This window comes from Coloeus monedula, assembly GCF_965178545.1.
Source record: "Coloeus monedula genome assembly, chromosome: 6".
In the NCBI taxonomy this organism is placed as follows: Eukaryota; Metazoa; Chordata; class Aves; order Passeriformes; family Corvidae; genus Coloeus; species Coloeus monedula.
In genome coordinates, this window is record NC_138786.1 from 10,205,211 (window position 1) to 10,227,156 (window position 21,946).

The following is a 21,946-nucleotide window of genomic DNA, read 5'->3' on the forward strand; positions in this document are numbered from 1 at the left end:
GCAATGGAAAAGATTCATCATGTGCCTTCTCTCAAATCAGTGAGATTTCATATTGAGAGGAATTTGCCTTTATGTGTTTTCAAAAGTACTGTAAAATATGAGGTGAAGAGAAGAAAGCAGCATGGGTATCCTGAACTAAATTGTGAGTTACTGATCCTGCCTCTGATACTGAAGCTAATTCTGGATGTTCTCAGCTAAAGCGTGTCCCTGTGGAGGTGGGGGAAGCGACGACCGGATGGACACGGGGCTCGCTGCTGTGGATGCGAGCAACCATTCGGTATTCCCAGTCCAGCCTCGGCGGCAGCGGGCACGCCAAGAGGCTCAAAGCCAAACGCATCGCAGTAGTGCGTGGCCGCAGGGAGCCCAGAGCTCCGCTGAGCCCAAGGCACGGCCCCGTTTCACCGCTCAGGCAAATGGACGCCTCCGGGTGTGAGCGGCGACACCGCTGCTCTGCCAGCCCCGCCGCACGGCGAACGGCAGCCTCGCCAGGCTGGGGATCCTTCGCAGGCAGCCCGGGGAACGGCAGGAGGGCGGGAAGGAGGGAGGCGCCGGCCCGGCCCCCGCCCCGGCGGCAGCGCGGCCCCGTGTGCGAGCGAGGAGCAGGTGGGTCCCGCCGGCCCGGCGCTGGGAGCGGCCCCCGCGCCAGCGCCGCTCCCCATTGGAGCCGGGCGCTGCCAGTCGGCGGGGGGCGAGTCCCGCTCCCCGGCAGGCTGCTCCCGAGGGCTGAGGCTGGAGCCGCGGCCGGTTGCGATGGGAAGCGGCGTCGGAGGGAAGAAAGTTTGCCGCGCTCGGGCGCTGGGCTGCCGGCGTCCGTGATGCCCGGGGCGGGGGGCGGTGCCTGAAGGCAGCGGGCAGCCGGGCGGCTGGCACGCCTCGCTGTCTGCTGTCGGCACTGCCATCGCAAAGTTTCAGCTATTTTCATGTACTCAAAGCCAGGATTCTAATTATCAGCCCTCCCCGCCCCCACCTCTCCTTCTAGGTAGGCGACAAGTATTTTTTATTCTGTGGATTAGAGAACTTTTTGCATGGAAATTTACTGACTTCGGAGTGGTCTCCGTTTCGGGGAAAGGGGGGAAAAGGATTTCTTTTCATCGCAGATTATTTTTGTTTTCTGGATCACAGGATTTTTGGAGCTATATGGAGGGATCTCAGGATGGTGTGCACCAGGAAAACCAAAACTTTAGTGTCCACTTGCGTGATTTTGAGTGGAATGACTAACATCGTCTGCCTGTTGTACGTGGGCTGGGTGACCAACTACATTGCCAGTGTTTATGTGAAAGTGCAGGAGCCGATCTCAGAAAAAAAGTTAGAAGAAGACAAAGGGGATACTTTAAGGATTATAGAAAGGCTGGACCATTTGGAGAATGTCATCAAGCAGCACATCCAAGGTACCACCTCACCCCCGCTTGCTCGCCCTCCTCTCCCCTCTCCGCCCGCCGCTTGCCGTGTGCAGCCTCCATCCCCTCCTGTGTGTCGGCTGTGTGTGCGTGTGTCTGTCGCGTCTGTGGCGATCGGCTGAGCCATCGCCAGCCCGGAAGAGCCGGCGCTGTGCGGGGCGTGCGGGATCGCCGGGGGAGCCCTCCCGGAGCCCGACCGGGGAGCGGCGGAGGCGGGGGGGACCTGCGGGAGCCGCCCCCACCGCGGGGCTCGGCCTGGGGCTGGAACAAACCTCAGCTCCCTGCCTGCCTCTGCCTTCCTCACGTAGGGGTGCGCGGGGAGGGCTCGGCGCCAAGACCCGCTTCCCGTCGTGCTGTTGTTGTTTTTTTTTTTCTTTTTTTTTTAAATTTCTATTTGTTATTTTTCAAAATGGGCTGCTGCGAGTGGAATTCTTGTTCTCTTCCCCCTTTAAGCCTGACTCTGCTAATCCGTGCTGAGTCTCTGTGTTCCTTGGGGTGATGAAGCTTTTCCCTTAGTGCTGCTGTATTGCCGGGAGCCTCTTGGGATTATAGCTGGGGCAATCTCTTTGTGTAATGCCATTTAATTTGATCTCCTTTTAATGGGTGCTCTGGGAGAAGGGTTGAAGTGGGCAAACAGTGGGAGAGAATAAGATTATTTCCTGTGAGTTTGGGATTTTACATGACTTTTGCTTTACTGAGGGATCTTTAGTGTCTTCCTTTATATTTTCATCATCTGCATGGCATTATAGTGTCACTCTCTCAGCCTGCCAAGTGAATTGGAAGGTAAGGAGGCTTGAGGGTAGGTGAGAGCCTGTACAAAATCTAGAGGGACCATCTTTCTCTGCTTCTGCATAACCTCCACTGAATGCTCAAGCCCCAGTTAGTCTCTCCTAAATCTGAAAAAGAAGAGTAGAGACCATGTGGTGAAGGACACCTATCACCAGTGCAAAAAATCTTGCTCACTTCCAGCTGTGACCAACTGGTTGTCTGGGAATATGAAGCCAGTGGAGCGAGCAGGGTGGGTAATCCCTTATGAGCTGGGCTTCCCTGCTGGTCAATATACATGACTTTGTAGCGCTATTAAAACCCAGCTACTTTGCTTTGACTTGTGTTAATATCTTTTAAAATATGGCATATCATCATTCATTTTGTATATAGACTCTTTTCTCAGGTAGTCTAGTCATCTTGCTTAAAGGAGTAAAATGCTGCTTTTTATAATGATTTTTCCCCGTTTTTCCGTGGAGAATGGGTTATAGCAGCTTCTTTAAGTTTTAAGTTCTATCATGCAGACCGTAAGTTTTTCTTGATTCCTGAAATGGGATTTTTAAAAGGAAATGTATTCTTGTCTGTGTGCCAGTGGAGTGCACTGTGGAAGCATATATGAAGGCAGGGATTTTTCAAAAGGCTCTGGCTAAGAGTGAGATACACAAAGTTAATTGACTTCCCTTATGAGGCTGGAGCATAACTCCTTCAGGTTTGTTGGTGTGAAACTCAAACAGCCTTGTTTCTTTTCAAGGAAACTAACCACATTGGTGCCTTTGGTAAGTAGTCCTCAGAGTAGCAGAGGAAAGGTACACTTAAACCAGGAGAGAGTATAACATGGATTAGAGCAAAAGCTTTTTTTTTTTTTTTTTTTTTTTTTTTTTTTTTTTTTTTGTGACTGTCCATAAGCCAAACAAGATGTTTTTTTCCTTAAACAGTGCTCGTTTTAAAGTTGAAGAGGGTCTTTCAAAATTAACTAAGTGAACAATTTGGTGATAAGTACTAAAATATTAGGTGTAAAAAAAAAAGCTTTACAAGCTTCTCATGCCTTATTGAAACTACTTAGTCTTAAAGATAAAGAAATAAAATTAAAATCACAGATCCTTAGCTCAAAGTGGATTTTCTGTACTTTTATTTGCCAAATAATTATAATGGGGGTTCTCACAGAAATTCCCGTGGCAGATACTGCAGAATAGGATGTTACTTTAATCAGATTTTGCTTAGAATTATGAGATGCTGTGAATTATGGGTCAGGGCACAAAACTCACTGGAGTTACTGAAAGAAATATCCCAAGCTTGATTGGGTTTGATTTGAACTTGAAGGTCAGCTTTAAGAAATTACATATTTGAGAGTTCTTGCCAGAAATTGAGTAAACCAGCTGCTGTAATGGTTCTAGACATGGTCATAAGGGTTATCTGTAGCTTGCTAATAAACTTTTTCCTTGGACCACTTCTTTTTGGTGTTGGAGAGAGGTCTCAATCTCTCAGATGTTCTGCAGTGCTGAACAGGCATGAAATTAGCACGGGTAATAGAATTACATTCCATAGGCTATCCTGCAAATGCCAGAGAGCTTTAGCTGCTGCATTTTACACATGGGGTTGCGCTAATATTTCATTTTAATTTGCTTTCTCATTGAATTGTTTGATTAGATGCCATCTGGGAATTCCTTTAGCATATAAATTGCAATCTTGTAATATTTTATCAAGTGTCCTAGAAATGAGACGTGCCTTCATATAAAACCCCTTTTAAAGTATGTATTTTTAAAAAGACATTTTCATGGCAAGAAAAGTGTCAGACTGAAAAGAGATTTCCAGGTAAGAGAGGTTCAGAGGGAATCAAAGCCTGCCTGCCTTGTGTTTGGAAAGAACGGTATGGACAGGGAAATCTCAGGCCACAGAAAGAAGAATCTTGCGGAGCTAAAGCTCGATGCTGAAACTTGAGCTGTCTGAAGCCTGGGAATCCTGAATTCTTGGCTTGTGGCCAGACACAGCTCACAACAGAGTTTTGGTGAAATGCCTTTACCTTTTTGCAATGATAACGACCTGCAGGATTTCCTGTGGCAGTGTGTTGTGGCATTGTGATGGTAATTACGTCTGAGTGCTCCCCAGCATTCAGTACCAAGGAGATTCTCCTCCCCTCCAGCCCAAATCTTCAGTCGGAGGCACATGCTCCATGCTAGCGGGCAGCCCACTGAGAGAAACTTTTAGTTCCCACCTCCTTTTGAGTTTGCAAACAGGATGGTGTCTTTTTTGAGATTAATTGTGTGTATGTGTTTGAAAGAAACTGAGTAAAAGACCAGATGGGTAGCTTGATGCAAAGTGCAGCCCTTCCATGCCTGACAAAGGTGTGTGGCACATGGACTGTGTAGTAGCACTGAGCTTTATTCCCAGAAAGTATGCTTTAGAGGGCTAAGGTTAACGAGTGTCAAATGAGAGAAAAAACTGTGTTCTGTTGAGTTCCCAAGCACCAAACTGGCTCAAAAACCCCCAAACACTCTCACTTTATTAAAAACAATTCAAGAGTGCTTCAGACAGATCATGACTTATCCTTCATCTTAATAATGCATCATGCATTGGCTCTGACACCAAAAACTTGCCCTAAGTCATATGTGCAGTTGGAAGATCAGGTGAGTGGGCAGGCTGCTCTCAATCTGATACGTAGTTTGTATCAGTGACAATGTGAAAAAAACTAGCAAAAAGGGAGGAATGTATTGGTTTCTGTAGCCTCACTTTAGGCCATCATAGCCCATAGTTTCATTTTCCTTGAAAAGCTAAGCTGTGATTAAACCCATATCACTCAAAACACCTCTGCACATCATCCTGTCTGTCTTATTATGCAATGTCATTTTAGTATTTTTCAGCCTTCCTAGTTTTAATCAGATGATGTTTGTGTTCCAGAATTATCTTACAAGATTATAGGCTATGAAATCTATGTCATGAACTTGCTTCTTGCCCCTGCCCCATTCTTCCTCTCAACCCCTTGGACCTAGACAGAATTACTAAACAGTTAAGACAAAGACTAGATCTAAATTGAAGTTGTAGCACACAGTTCATTTCTGGACTAGCTGAATTTTTAGTTGAGGTCGATGGATGGTTACTAAGACATCTGTGTCCAACTGGGATTTTGGTCATCCGTCCTTGCAACCTGCTGCATCCTGATCTTATCAGTGGAATATCAGACACTGTGTGGACTTGCTTGGGAGAATTTGTGAGAGAAGAGTTGTTTACATTATCTTTCATTCTCCTGCTTAGAATGGTTTGCTGTGTGGATTTACTTGAGCTAATATTAGCTATCCCACAGTTGGATATCTGATCACCCTCTGTGGTCAGCTGGGGCACAGGGAGGTCTCCAGTGTGTGATTCACTCAGTACCTGTGTCAGGTGTTAGGGTGAATTTATTTGCTTTCAGAAACTGCGTATTTTGAGCTTGGGAGTTAGGTCAAGCCACATTCTTCATTTTAGCCTGGGAAAGGTTTGAGTAAGTAAATGTTGTGTTTGTTATTTACCCTTTATTTCTTGATCTCAAACAAAGAAGAATGTCTTCTGTCTTTTGCAGCCTGGCTAACTAACCCTAGCTGGGTTCTGTAAAGTCAGCTCAATAGGATTCAAATGGCCACTCCACCATGTCTCTTACTCCTGAGTTACTTTCCTTTTGGGAATAATTAATGACTAAATCCCCCCAGCTTATTTCCCTCAAGCTCAAAAGCAATTAGGCATGTTTATCACTCACTGCAGCATATTTATTCTACTGAGAAACAAATGAGCACCAGGCAGCAGACCTGGGAACACTCAGCTCTTGCTCCACTGCAGAGGGCTCTGTATTCCCTGTCTCTGTGCAAGCAGAGAGATCTGCTGTCCCAATGTAGCTAATTGCAATGGAAGCAACTCCTTGCAGATGTAAGACAGGCGGGATTAATCCCATTATTTTTTCTCTTTAGGCTGTGACTTCTCAAGTCATTCTAGATGGCTACATGTCAGTGCAGATTAATTGGAATTTAACTTTCATGTTCTGCCATGCTTAGGGATGAGTGCACTAAAGAAACCTTAATACAGTTATTTCAACTGGAAGACTTAATTTGCTGTAAATTTTCAAGCAATACTGGAGGTGCAGGTATTTCAAGGACAATCTACTGAAGACTTAATGTTGTTGATTATGTTGACTACAACTCGATAGTATATTATTACTATTATTAAAATTAACCTTTTTGTGCTTTTAATATCTTTAGCTCCCTTCTAATTATATTCTTGGTGGCTCTTCCACTGAGGATTTACGTCACTGGGGTTAGGATGCAGTGGGCAAAACTGAGGAGTGGTAGTTTGGCCTTATTAAGGTAACTGGATTTCATTACTAGATATTGAATGATTCCTTTCCATGATTCAAGTTGTTTTCTTCAGAATGAGGTTTCTGGGGTTTTTTTTATTTTCCATTTTCCTGATTGCTCTGTTTCTTCAGGTGTATACAATGGGAATGGCATGACAGATTTATTTGAGATTGGTTCTTTTGAGAGAAAGAAGAAAAGTTTTATTTGGCTACTGAGTGAGAGTGAATGATAGCTTTGTAGTTGGGAAGGGAATTGACCTGGATTCCGTTTCCTTCAATCATGACAATTTCTGTAGTTCACATGAAAGTCTTCAACAGAAGGTTAAAAAAATGAATCAGGAGCAGAGCTGCGACTTCCATGCCCTCCACAACTCCTCTCATTGCTAAGCTAGAAAAGTTTGCCTTTTTCTCTGAAAAAGTTCATTTTTGTTGACATATGTTATCTCTGCACAATGGCACAGCCTCAGTGGAAGGAGGGGGGTTTTTAGTGCAGTGTTTGAGCAGATGATGTATGGGCTGAGCAGAGATGGAGAGAGCTGTTCTGCTTCAGGTCCTGCACTCAGTGCTTCATTTGTGCCACTCAGGTGTCACTTTGGGCAATGTTGCTTAGGCTGGCACAAGTAGCCTGCAGCTGTGCAGGAGTTCCAGCTGAGGTCTTTCCTGCCAGCTTGTTATGCCTACTTTAGTACTAACGAGTGATTTTTATCTGTATGACCAGAATAGAGGTAAATACATCTGAAATGAAACATAAAGCAAGACCTATGCACAGCTGCTGGGAATTGTGTGTAGCGTGTGGGATCAGCTTGGTCCTGGGCTCTCGCTCTCTCCTGGCATCTCGTGAGGCAGATTTTGCCTTTCTCCACCTGACATTGCTCCCCTGCCTGTGACAATACACAGAAGCAGTTTACTGAAATTCTGCGTTCAACAGAAAGGTCCTGTCATCAGTGTTACACTGTGAAAGTGTACATAAGCTGTGGTGAGATGGGATAGGCTGATATTACCCCTCTGAATGGTAGAGACATGATGTGTAAAGAAAATCTGTGGTGATTTAAAAAAGCTCAGATTTGGCTCAGATCTTGAGACAGCGGTGGCAGTTGTGAAGAGGGCTTAGGGCTTAGCTGCCTCCTGAGGGTGATGGGGGATCCTTGCTTGTCATTGGAACAGCCCAGGAACTCGATCGTCAGCTTATTAATGTATGGAGTGTGGAAAGGGACACAATGGGACATGAATCTTCTGTAGCTGGTTAATGGCTGTCCTCGTTTCTTGTAGCCATAAGATTATGTTGTCAGCCACACTTGGCCCGGAGATCAGACCCTGGGCACTGTGGTGTCTTAGGAGTGTCCCTGAGTCCAGGGCAGTGAAGCAATTTACTGGTCCACAATTAACGAAACTAATGAAGTTTAATTTGTGTCTAATGCAAAAGTGAAAACTACATATTGTGAAAACTAACTTCATTCCTCTGAGGCAAATCCTTCTTCATTCATCTGCTATATTGTTTTCCTTTAATCATCTCTGGAGGTATCTTTCTGTGCTGCCCGTGGCCTTCCAGTGCTCTCTGTAGCCTCTTGAGAAACTGCAGGGCTCCTTCATTTTAGTAACTTGATAAACAGCTCAGTAACAAGCTGTTGGATTAGTGTGGACAAATACTCTGGACAGACACTGAAATTCTCAGGTATGTGAAACTTAATGCTTTGACTTCATGCTGCTCTTATCTACACCTGAATCTATTCTCCAGTTGTGCAATGCAGATGTGTTCTCTGTGCAACAACATTTTGTTCCTGTTTTCTCCACAAATTTTCTCTGCTCAACTGGTGTTTTGTAACTAAGGTGCTGTTTTTAACCTGACATCCTCCGTTTTCTGAGGGAAAGGCAGAGATGTTTAGGAGCTGAAACCGTGATGGTCATTATTACAGCTCTCCAGCATCTCCTTTACTTGGCTTTGAAAATTAACAAACAAGAATATTCCAATTTCTGTTTTAGAATATGAAGGTGGAAGGTCCAAGCTGCTACTTTGAAGTGCTCTGCCTTTAAAATGTCAATTTGTCTTCTCAGGTCTGTGAGGGATTCTTACTATAGTCGCTACTTAGATTGTGTTTTAAACACATGAGATTTTTAAAATGTCTTATTTCTATGACAACAGCGCTGTGGCAGCTGGCAGGAATCCCAGCTGTCCTGTGATCAGTGCCATATGAATGTGTAGTGCAGTCCCTGACTCGGAGACCTTCATTTCCATGGATGAGGTCTGCAGGAGCAGGGCAGAGGAGGGGGATAGAGAGAACTGATATGGCCCCATTTTTAGAGACTGTTAGTGGCAGCTTTGACTGGCTGCTGGAGTTGCTCACAAGAATCAAACCCAAGGTCCCTTCTCTCACAGGAAGAGCCCAGGGAGTGTGTGAGTCCTGCAGCAGCCAAGTGGTGGTGGGGTGCAGCAGCCACATCTGTTGTCCACTGACACAAATTTGAGGCTGACATGAACCCTGAAGTATGAGATTAGAGAGCTCTCCCAACATGCATGTTATAATTAGCACATCCTAAATACCACATAATTGCCTAAATCTCTGCTTGTATACTGAAAATTCAGGAGCTCAGTGACCTTCTGTTAGTAATGTCAGTAGGGGTGTGGAAATCCTGTTGTAGTTTTGGTTTTGACATTTCCTATCTCCTAAATCAAGCACTGTATTTTAAATGTGAATGTTTGAATTTTCCTTTTATTAGAGCTGTCACAGGTGATCTCTGAGAATATAGGATTTCTATAAGCAGCTTTCTGAAGAGTATAAGAAAAAGTATTTCTGGGGTTTTTTTTCTTCATAGATAAATGATCATTCTAGTCTTCATTTTAGGGAGATAATATAGATTTTTAGACTTCCTCATATGTAATCTGAATCTAGCTAAAGATCTCTTTCATGAATCATCCAACTAATGCAGAGAATTACCTGTCCCTGCTTTCATGGTGGATTCAAATTCCTTTGAAGCTTTTCTTTCTGCGTCAAGTCATGACTTGCCAGAGGCTTTGCAAGAAGATTTGGCATGCTGGAGGTAAAAGTAAAACTGTCAGATAAACTTTTCAAGCACTGCAGACTCAGTGAGTCTGTACTCATCCATTACAGGATTATCATTGCAATGAAATTATGGTTGGAGAAAACATCTTTTGGGATTTCTCTGTGCACAGAATAAAAAGGGCTTGCAGAACTGAGAGCAGAATCATTTTTAAAATAACATTGTTGTATGTATTTTTCTTTCTCTGAGGTATTTATAATTTTGCCAGCTGTGTATGGAATGATCATATTATGTCAGCCTTTCCCTCTTCTACTTGTGCTAACAGGAATATTTTAAGTTGTTCAAGCAAAGGGTGTGGGAGTAGTATGCTGTAATTTCTGTGGAATTTCTGATTAGAAAACGTGTTCACATTTAACAGTTTGGAGGACAAGGAGGGTCAAGGAGGAGAAAAGTACAGCAAAAGCTACAGTCTGCACAAGAATACCTGAATGTTTTATCTTTTTTTAGTTGACATGAAATTGCAGTTATTGAGTGGAAACTATGGAGTCTCCACTGGTGTTAGTGAAACTGGTGCTAGTGAGTTTCCATGGAGTGGAAAGAGGCGATGCACCATTTTTGATTCTCTTCTGAAAGCCTTTTATTTTCCTGTCGCATCAAAACCAGTTTCACATCTGGTAGATTGCTACAAATATTTGCTTGTTAATTAACCCCAAATCTAGCATTCAAAAACTGAAGACTTCAATCTATTTGATTTAGTTTATATGGATCTTTTAAAACATGTGTAGCGCCTTTAATGAAGTAAGAAATATTTTTGCATACAGCCAGACTATCATAAGCAAAATACTGGGCCTGGAACCAAAACTGTGATGCTCTTGGTCTCCAGTATTATAATTGTGTGTTGTTGTTGTTTTGATCCTGGTTTTTTAGAGTTAGAACTCTGTGGCTTTACGACTTGATGTCAGCCATAAAGGATTATGACATCATTAAACTTAGATGTAACTAAATGAGGTATTTCAAGCTTCTGTTTAGCTAATGTTTTCATGTGCCTGTAAAGCTGTTCAAGTTTAAACTTAATTTAAAACTGTTAGACATAAACCAAACTAACCAACAATAAAAAAAACCCAAACACAAGTTCCAAAGGGATGTGTAAAGCTGTACAGAATGGCAAGAAGACTGGTGAATTTAGGCACTAAAAGCAGCAAGAGCAGAAAAAGCTGTAACAAAATGGCAACAGCGGACTCATGTTTGGATACATCATTCCCACTTGCTGCCATTGTAACAGGAATGCTTTTGGTATAGAAATAGTTAAATCCCATTGATTTATTGTTATACTTCCTAAAAGTGCAATTCCATCGACACCCATGAGTTTTCAGCACAGCTCATGTCTTTCTTACATAAAAAGACATAAAATTTGTTTAAAGCACCTTCACAGTGCTGATTCTACTACTCTCATTTAAGTACTGAGATAAAATTTTGCATGCAGATGAATACAGAAATATTAAATATATCTAAAATATTTTCTATATGAAATCTCTCTATAAAAATATGGTTAAGCTACGGATCCATATGTCTTGTCTGGAAGGTAGGAAGGGGCTTCACCGTTGGTTGACAGGGGCTTACATGTAAGAGTCTGTAAATGGTAATGCAAGCACCAAAGCAAGAGCTTGGTTAGAGCACATGGGAGTGTGTTTGCAAAATATCTCAGTGTGGTGGCAGCAGGAGCAGGCTCCTGGAGCCTGGAAGCGCAAAGATGGAAGTATTGCCTGAGGTGTGTTGGAATCAGGTTTTCAGACTGTTGTCAGTGCTGTCTGCAGTAACTGAGAAATAGCTGGTGGCGAGGCTGATCCCTGCCCATTTTGTCTCTTTTCCTGGATGATTGCAGATGCAGGTGGAATACTGGGCCCCAGAGTGAATGGGGAGCCACACTATTGATTTCTTGTTAGAAGTAAGCAGAGGTAAAAGCTTTTTATGTGGCAACTGCCAGCTCTAGAGGATAGGATTTTAATCACTCAGCCCTGGATTCTTTTTTTCTTAATTAAGCTGCTCTTGGAGAATTTCTAAATTTATGACAGAGTAAAATTCCTTGTTATGAGGAAACCTGGAGATTTGAAAACACGTAAAAGGAAATTCAGTGTTGTAACGTGGGAAACATTCCTTAGCTCGTTGCATAACATGTCAATATGTTTTTGTCTGCTTGACAATATGTAGGAAATGCCTTTGATTTTGTGAAATTGCATGTAATCTCTCAGCATTTCTTTTGATTCTATTGATTAAAGCTTTTCTCCCTGCCTAGAGACATTAAATAGCAAACCATCTACTAAAAGTGGATTGGTAACATTCCCGAAAATTAACATTTGAAAAAAAATTTTAGTCTAAATATATTTCAGACTGTTTCTGTTTGTGTTCTGAGATGAAGAGGAAAACAAAAGCTTCTGTTTTAGTCTGGCAAAAGGTTGCAATACCTGATGAAATACCGGTATCGTCTTCACACTATGGGGAGAGAGATGTTGACCATGGCAAAAAAGCAGAGAGGTACCAGGAGATGTGGTGTAAAAGTGTCATTGCAAACACCGTCCCATGTGGCTGCGTGTTCACCACCTGTATCTCTTTTCCAGGGATTGATGGATAATCAGCCACTCAGCCCAAGGTATGCTGTGTGTGGCTGTCAGCAGGGAAATACCCTGACTGCAGTCACTAACTCTATGGGTAAGTGTAGGTTATAGAGAAATCCCCAAGCCCCAGGTTTTGCTAAAACAATGAGGTGGTAAATATAACACTGGGGTGATCATGGAGAGTGATATTTTTTTGATTCTGCTTAGTTTTACTCACCAATGTCTTTCTGATTATGGTTTCTTACAAAGAGCTTTGTGTGAGCAGCTTTTGGGCTGTGAGTGGCTGTCCTGAAGCTGAGAACATGCTCACAGGAATAAGAACTCTCGGTATGTTTGAAGTGTTGGGTCAACCACAGGGAATATTTCTTTGCAGGTTGAGAGAAAAAGCTTGTGCATTTAACCTGGCTTTTGTGGCTGGTTTTGCCAGGTAAGAATGCCATGTAACTTAAAAAATTTGTTTATCTGTCTTAGGAAAAGAAGGAACAGAGAAAAAGAGTTACTCAATGCTCTCTGTGTAGGCACAGATTCAGTGGAAGATAATTCTGTATATTTGCTTCTCCAGCAACTGGATTATCATTCTAACTGTCCAGTTAAGACAGACTTTTAAGTAATAAAGTAATCTCTGAAGGCACTGTGCATTTATACCCTTTCTGTTACTGAAAAACAAGATACACGGGTTTTATTTGAAAGTGAGAACAAGGAAGTCCTGGCAGTGGCTGTTCTGTCACAAGATTTTTCCTTGCATTAAAAACCTTGAGATACTGACAGATATTAAATGACTTTTTTGGACTGCATTCTTCCCACAGAAAGAATGTAACAGAGAGCCCCTGGATTGAGTTCTCAGTGAGTGTGATTCTACTCAAAGTTTTTGCTCTAAAATCCTGTCTCCATTGGACTCACAGAAATTGCTGTTGTGGCCATGCTGCAGTAGCTCATACATCTGAGGAGCTGTGGGGCTTGGGAGGGAGCAGAGTGATCTGTGCAGAGCAGTATAAAACACAGGGACTCACTTTCTCTGTCCCCTCTGCTGCCCCAGAATTCTGCCCTGGATTACCCACAGGCCAGGTCAGGATCATGTGGGGGAGCTTTTCCTTGCCTCACACCTGTGGAGTTACTTCTTTCTAATCACCATGTACGCCACTGGGTCTGAAGCATGAAGATGAGAAAGGGAAAGAAGATTCAAAGTATTCACAAGTGTAAAAGATTATGTAATTATTATAGGAGTGACATAAAATAACTGTATAGAATTACAGGCAATGGCAAATATTAAGCAATGCTGCCTGTCTATTTTTAAAACTCGTGCTGAGCTAGCCCCCAGGCAGCCAGACTGTTCTTTGTGCTGGTGTGTGCCATGGCATTGTCTGGCTGTTGTCACAATGAACGGGATGCAGGGAATGGGAGTGGTTTAGCCACAGTGACAACTTGTGACAGTGCAAGGTGTGACAGGAAAAAAAATGAGAAAACCACAATGTAGGATGTAGCAGTTTAGCTTTGCTACATTCAGCTAAGAGAAAAGGGTAATTTTTCTTTCAAAAATATTTTTAATGTATTTCTTTTACTCTCTGTTCACTGTTTATGGTACACATTTATTAAGAGTGATTTTGAGTTTGCCTTTCTGCTGTTTGATGAGAACAGATGTTATTTTCTCCCAACTTCTTGACACCTGGAACTGTCAAAATTCCCCATGCTCATTCAATTATCATCCAACAAGCAGGATTTATTCCAGCAATTTACCTAGAAGGACCAATTCAACACAAGATACCCTTTTCACCGATATTAAAATACACTTAAGAAGTCCTGTTTGTTTCATTGGAATGAGTAGCTGTCTTTTAAATAACAAAAATAAAAATGCAATTTTATGAAGTCACCTCAGACAGCAGGAGTAACACTGGGAGTAGATGGCCCTGGCTGAAGGAATTTACACATTTGCATTTCACATCTTTCAGTTCTAGTATCTTAAGAGGAAGTCTTGCACCCCCCTTAAGTGGACAAACATAATTTTCCTACAGGTGACTACTGTGATTGATATTTGAGACCTGAACATGGTGTTTTGGCCACATTACTTTGCCCACCACTGAGCAGGATGTGTGTTTTCAAGTCATCTCATGTCTAGCAGTGTTTTTGTTTTAACTTGCCTTTGCAGCTCCAAACCCAAAATGTGAACTAAAATGTGTTGACTAGAGATACAAAGGAGGTTGCAGTCAAGCAATTAGGATTTGGTTGAAAATTTAAATAGTTTAAACCACTGCAGCAGTGCCATGTGGCAGGATGTGCTCAAGGGCCAGTGAAGAGCATGATGACCTTTCTCCCTTTCCCCTCTTCTCCCCCTGTTAATTAACTTAATTAATGTCTTCTGTTTTCTAGGAGTGGGTTTTTTCCCCCCTCCTTTACTAACCTTACTATTTAAACCTTGTGCCACCTGTGTTGTAATAAGTTAGGATTTTTCAGTTGGTGGACTTTGGAAACTTGTAGATAAAAGTAGTTAGGAAAAGATAAGTTAGGCTATGGGATGTCTGTTACAAATATGCAGGAGTTTCCCATCCCATGCTGTCTATCTCTTTGAAAGAGATTTTTGAAAATTAAGTATCTGCTGAAAAGGTTTGTGCTAAACTCTGTAAGCAGCCAGATTTCAGTGAATACTTAGAATACAAAATAGCATAAGGGGGAATGAGAATTCATTTTTCTCTAGCAACTTGATCCACTTCACTAAAAAAAGCATGGAAGGTAAGGTTAGTCTCCTTGTGTTCATGTTATAACTTGTTTTCCAGAAATGTGGAAGCAGCCAGTTGTCCAATATGCCTCCTTTCTACTTCCTGAAGAATGCCATTCTTTGAATGCCTCAGTCTTGGAGCCCCATATAGACTTGTAACAAAGGCTCCAAGGTCTGAATGTGAGTTGTTTCCAGTTGTTCAGTGTTTTCAACTTCTTGAATGACTTTGTTTGTTGATACATATGTTTTAAACTGGCTCCTGATTATAGGTTTGGGGTTTTTTGGATTATGACCTGTTTTAGCTACTGCCTCTTACCTGACCCAAAAAGTCCAGTATGATCATTAGACAGTGTGAGTAAAAACCTTCACATTAGAAATGATGACAAAACACGTGGCTGCAAGAGGAGCAGAATTTCAGTAAAATGTTTTCTAAAAACTTGTAAGTCCCGTTTCTATAGGTCTCTTAGATATGTTTTGAATTTTTTTTTTCTGTAAGTTATTTTGGAGCCTCCACTGCTTAATCTCCTTTAATGTGTGTTACCTTTCCAAGAAAAAAAAAATTAAATTGCTTGAGGCATACCTCAGAATTTTCCCACAGGGAACTGGAGGTAAAATACCAGGTAATAGAAATTCTGAGGAATTCACACAATACATTTCGGTTATTATGTAATTGCTTAAAATTATTACCAGTAATGTTGGCATTAAAAGGAGGAATCAGATACCTACTGGGTTGTCTAATAAGCTTTCTATTTTTTTACTTCTGAATCTGAATTATTAAGAAAGCAATCCATCTACCTTTCTAATAACTTTGGAATCTAACAGTCAAATTGACGTAATCAGAGGTTAAAAATGTTGGCAATAACTATATCTATAGAAGTCTCCTCCAGGTAATAGAGGGAGACACTGTAGGTACTCTCTTGTGCTAGTTGAAAAGCTGCATTTATTAATATTTATTGTCAGACAGTGTGCATGGGGAAGAACACTCACCTGCTCCTAGTAATTTCCTGAATATTGCAAAATTTCAAAAGCACTTGCATTAACCCTAGAACTAAGTCCAAAGGAAAACTGGCATTATCTGCTCTTGTGCTCAGTGATCTGGTTTATTTAATCATGTCCTAGGTCCTTTCTAAGCTTTTGGAAGGAATTCCTGAGCAGAAATGGGAATATTCATTCTGCTAACATGACTGTAACATCCTGGTGTGAGCTGTGGCGTGTTTCCTTTTCCATCAGCTAAACTGAATTCTGATTGCAGATGGATGAGAAACTGGGACACAGCAAAATTAGCAGCAGTATTAGTAAATGAGACAGAAAGTGTACTTTGCTATTTCCAGATATTGTGCAGAAGATCATCTGAGCTGCCTGCCCATTTTGCTCAGCTTGATGGGATCACATGGGCTTTCAAAGGTTGTGACCAGGAAGTACAGCAGCTGTTGGAATCCAGCATCTCTGGGAATGGGCCAGTGAAACATTGAGCTGGGTCTTCACCACTCCAGTCTTAGTTTCAGGAGCCAGCTGTTCCATTTGCAAGCATCAGAGAGTGTAAAAATAAGTGAAAACTCGATGGAAAATTACTAGGTTGCAGGTGCACACTTGCAGAGCTTGGGAGCCTTAGTCAGTGGAAAGGGGTGTGCTTTTGACAGGTTTTGGGCTTAATTATGATGAGCTTGGAAATGTCAAAATATACACCATCCCAATGGGACAGATAAAGTTTCACTGTTTGAGTTCATGGAGGATAATTTCTGTCACTATATGAAGATATTTCCTGTTTACTCAGCATGTGTGGTATCCTCCTATAAGAAATAAGCATTTTACAGCTGAGGGTGGCATTTTTGCATTCTTTAGAGCACTGACTTCACCACTTCAGTTAGCCAGTTGATTTTTACACAATCACCTGCCCTTCTGCAGGAACCTGAACTTGAAAACAAATTATCAGTAATGTTTTTTGCCACTGAGCAGCAGAAGGCATGAGTGTCAGTAAGACCTGCTGATGGCCAAGCTGCAGTTAAGAATTTTAGTATATTATTGCCTGACATCTGTGTTTTCTAATAATTCTTAAATAAAAGTCAGCTTTACAAGACATAAGATATTCTCAGTGTAGTGAGCACTGTCTTCACTCTGTATTAAGGTACAAATACAGGCCCCTGAGCCAGTCTGGAGGGGAATTATAACACCTATGTGGATTTGCAGTTCTTAGTTTGCAGATTTCCATTTGGACCTCCACAGCTGTTGCAGCAGGATCATTATTGCTAATGGGATGATCAGGTACAGGAAAGACGAGTGTCTGCTGAAAGCCTGCCTGTTTGAAGCTGGGATCCAGAGTCATTCTTACAACGAATGGTCCTGCCTCCTTTGGATAGTTGGTGGCTGTTCTACCAGCAGGTGGGGATGATTTTTCTTCTATTCTGGCACAGGTGACACGTTGAGCTTGCTGAGCTGATTAATAGCCCTAAACAAAAGCTTCAGTGTTTACTCTTCTAGAAGGAGGCTTGTCAAATTCAATCAGTCATTATATTTACATGGCAAATGGTTTTTGGGATATATTGTAATCAGCCTCTGTATGAATATTTTTCTGAAACAAAGCACAGAAATTTCACAGTGTTTGGGGCCCTCTGCAATAAATAGAATGGCTAAAAGAATGTTTGCAGCAGGAAGATAAATGTTGCTACATTTTTAATAAGTGCATTTTTTTCTTCCATAATGGAAATTCTTTTGCTGTTTTTGTTGGGAATCTTCTTTGTCAGAGGACATACTTATCTCCTCTTGTTTAGGCTCAATTTATATGCTAACTGCTTTGGTAAAATGCCAGGTGACCTTGTGACAATTTTGTACACATTTGGACTGGGGCCCTTGTGGTGTTTGTTTCTGTCACTAGTTTGGGTAAAGTTCCTTTTCTTGCTTTGCACTGCACAGGGAATACTACCTTATACTTCTAAATTCGTAAAGAAGAAATAAAGATGTGCAAGAAAGGTGCTGTGTTTCTTTTTGGGAACAGATTTTTATGGTGCAGAGGTAGTTTCAATCCAGCTTTTTGAAATTGTGTGCTGTTTCAAGGCAGAGCAGGCACATTTGCAGGGTTACCATGTCCTGTTCAGAAAGAAAAAATTAAAATTGTGCAGTTTGGCCTAGCAAGGGAAACTCAGATAGTCCATCAGTTTTTGGTACTGTCAGCTCTGTACTTTGTATTACCTTGGCAAAATTTCAGCTAGCAGGCTTTTGTAGACTTACGGATTGTCTTGACAATGACTGAAACTTGTAAAAAAATCTTATTTCATTTGGTGACTACAGAATGGTTGCTTTGTAGAGCATATATTTTCTGTGGTTTTCTGTAATGTAAGTTAGTGCTGTAGCAAATGTTTTATACCTTGTTAGGAGAACTTCCCCAAAGGAAGTCTGAAAGCTCACTGTAGAGGCACCAAAGCCATTAAGAATTGTAGCAGGACTATACATGAACAAGAATTCCTGTTCATTATGGTGAGCTGATGCTTTCACCATAAAACCCATTTTAATTCATGCGTTAGTAAGAACTGTCTAGCAACTTAGTAACAGAAGGCAATTGTTTTTCTTGTAAAATTTCACTTTCATGAAATTCTTTGCACATAGATTACAAAAAAGCCCCCAAACAACCAAACCAAACCCCCAACCAGTGTAATCACTTAAATCTTTCCCTAGAAGAACAATAAAGACAATTCTGCTAGGTAACTAGGAATATTTTGTAAATTACTACAAGCTTGAAACACAACACTGTAAGGAACTGCAGTTTAAAAATTCTTGATTTTAGCATTAGTTTGATAGAATAATGACAGATATGAGGGATATAAGTAGAAATTCTTAGGTGTGAATACACAACCTCTGAAACCCCACATTTGCCAATTTTTTAAGGAATGTCTGATCTTAATGTATATTATTGATTGGTTTTTCCTATCCAGAAGCTCTGCTTAATTATTAATACATCTCTCTCCAGGAATCTCCAGTTTCTAATGTGTGTTTAAAAGCAAAACCTCTTCCCTTCCTCCCCCTGCCTCTGAGAGCCCTAAAACACTGACCCTTGTGCCTTTGCCTGACTAAGCTGGTGTTTACTCAGAGCTGCAGTACACCCTATAGAAGAGCTGGGTTGCCATTTACTCTGTTAATATCTTAATTTCATTAAGCTTGTGCTAATGGCCTCAACACTTCCCTTCTAATGGAACGTTTCGAGCTATTGATTCTTCGGCTCGCTTTATTGTATGCCTTAAGGTACAAACAAAGTCAGGGGGCTCAGCTCTTTGTTCTGCAGATATACTCCAGAAGTGCTTCTGTACAGTTCAGAAAAAGCCTTCCAAATCAAGCTGCCCACCCCTAAGTCTCACTGAGTTTTAGGTGCTCGGGTATTTTAATAAACAGGCTTTACTGAGACAGGAGTTCAGTTAATGGAAATGCACATTCTGTACATCCATCTCCTCTTCCACACACAGATTTTCCCATAATGACTGTCTAGAATAGAAGCATCCAAGATTTGCATGTTTGATTTTTCTGATCTTGAGAATGTATGCTGCCTTAGATTAACATCCCAACTGTCTTCTAGAAGTTACTTAATTGTTTTTTTTTTTCCCTTGTATTGGAGCTGGAGGTTTTCCAGACAAAATATTGTTATTTTTTGAATTGCATAGTACTTTCTCTTTCCTTAATCCTAATGACTCCTGCAATCCTACTGGCTTGGCCAGTAAAGCCCTAGTCAGCATGAGTGACACTAGGATAATCTGCTTCACTATGCACTTTGATAGAAATTAATTCCACTCTGACCCTGTTGTTTTTTCAGACCAATCCGTGGCCTGTTCCTTGACCAATTTTTGAAAGCTATGGCTGGAGCAGTTACTGTTGAGTTTTTGTGAATACAGAAAAGCCCAAGTGGTTTATTCTGTGTATTACAGATTGTTGTGAACGTGTAGTATTTTCCTCTTGCAAGTTTGTTTCTTGTTTTCCTCAGTCTTATAAGAGTAAGAAAATGTGTGTGCAGAACATTAAAATTTATTATGGCAGTCCAATTGATGAGTTCACCATATCCCTGTGTGCCAGTTAAGATGGAGAGGGCAAATGTTAGTTATTCACCTTGGGAAAAATGTATTTATTCCCTTGCAAAAATGTCTGAGGTAAACTTTGAAAAACATTTTTCTGAAATAACCATCTTAAGGGAGAATTTCAGTGCAGCCTTTCTGTATTTTTATTTACTTGTGCAGCTGAGAGGAAGAAGGGGGAAACAAAACCTCCCCACAAATGTATTTGTACAACAAAATAGAGAAAAACATAGACTAGAAGCTTGCTTTCTTCCTACTACATTTACTGAGTCAATAGTTCTACCGTGATAACTTTTAGAATTTTGCCTGAGGTTTTTCAGTTGATCACAACTTAAGGGAAAAAATAAACCCACACCAAATCCACAGACCTGGACAAGAGTCTGCTCCTTCCTTTGACTTGATGAAGAGCAGGATTTATTTTAAAAGCTATGCTTAGCCTGGGCTTGACTTCTGAACTGAACTCCTCCTGCCTTGAATGCGTGTGCTCGGGTCGTTGTTCGTATCTTGGGAGCAGTGCAGAGAGCACTGTTCTGGGCAGGACATGCATTTAACATTTCCCCCTTTACTGCTCATGTGCAGGAGGTTCATGCACACGTGCTTGTGTGCAGGCAAGTGTCAAATTAAGAACATCAGTAAGCAAACTGAGTAATTCTCTCAATTTCTATGTCGTATGGTGTTGTCCGGAAAGAGGAAGATGAGGAAGTCACAGTGTTGCAGAGGGTCTCCTGTTCCTCTGTAGTCTCTTACATTTCTTCCTGAAAGTTTCTGGAAAAGGGAAAGGGACTGAAACCTGCCTTAGAGCAAAGTTTTGTAATAATACTCCAGTGACAATTAAATGTACTCGTGTCTTTTGCTAATTCCTTGCACAAGTCTGCTGAATGCTGCCCTAAATGGTTGGGTTTTGCATGAAAGCATAGAAGATGGAAAAAAGTAATAGAAATGTCAAGAAATCATTTATTGTTTTCAAAGAAACAAAAAAGAAAAACCAAGACCTTGATTTTTAAAGTAAATGTATTCTTCAACTTAACTGTTTCAAATTAATTCTAATACCATTTTGATTGGCAGTTTAGGTGACTTTGTGTCTCAATAACATTTAAATATTTTGTTTCACTTGGGTAACTACCTTGCATGATAATTTTAAAATTGCTCATTTTAAATCAGTGCTTTACAGGATCTCTTCTGAAGCAGCAACAGTCTTTCTTCTGCAGAATGAAAGGGAGCAGAACCATGCACAAAGTGCATAATTTTAAAAAAGATGTTCATAGGTCTAGTGTGAGCTCTGCTTATCTTTCTTCCTGCTCAGAGATGCCTTTGTTCATAATAGAAAAGGACTCTGCACTGTATTAATGTTTTGCCTTAAACCTTGAGCAGCACTTTGGCTTTCACTTCCTTTCCCTATTGTGACCATTACAGAGAGTGGGAGAAGGATTTATCTGATGGAAAGTTTGTGTCAAGGCTTCCTGTAAGGGAAGAGGCTCAACTCAACCCAGTCTAGAAGCCTTTTCATTTCTCCATGAAAGCACCTGCTTCTCTCCACAGACAGTAGAGGGACTGAAGCTTAATAACCCTCATGCAGATCCCTGCTGTAAAAGGAGCTTCAGCTGACTCACCCACATGTAGATATCCACTTTGTGAGTGTTTACTGCCAGAGGAGATCAACCCCACTTTAAAGGTTTGTCAGTCTAAATCTCATGAAATCAATAGAGTTAATTATGTGACTGAGGTTGGCCAGTTTAAAGATATGTCTTTTAGCAAGCAAAAAAAGCTTGTTTTTTCTTCTCTGCTAAACCAATATTTTGTTGTGTCTCATGTTAGACATTAGCTCCTCTTATGAGGTGCTGTAGCCCTTTTAGGTTGGCTGGATCAGCCATTTATAAAGTGTACTGCACAATAAATGCAGTCCCAAGATGTTTATCTCAGTATTTTAGCATGAATATCATTGTCTGTTGTATTTGTGAATATATGTATCTATAAATATATTGACATACTGGCTCTTTGTTCTGGTTGCAACTATAATAATCCCCTATTTCACTGGTGGTTAAATCTTCATTGTATTGAGCCTTTTACTTGGGATACTCAGGCCCATTTAAATAAAA

At 41.2% G+C, this 21,946-nt stretch overlaps 1 protein-coding gene across 1 annotated transcript in view; it reads left to right on the plus strand.

Annotated features, from left to right (window-relative positions):
• Positions 1-747: 747 nt before the first annotated feature.
• GALNT18 (polypeptide N-acetylgalactosaminyltransferase 18) overlaps positions 748-21,946 on the plus strand; it is a 206,235-nt gene continuing 185,036 nt past the window's right edge. Inside the window, exons 1-2 of the mRNA XM_082283335.1 lie at positions 748-979; positions 1,123-1,388. Of these exons, the coding sequence (XP_082139461.1) occupies positions 1,154-1,388 (235 nt within the window). The 5' untranslated portion in view covers positions 748-979; positions 1,123-1,153. The remainder of the gene's footprint in view (positions 980-1,122; positions 1,389-21,946) is intronic.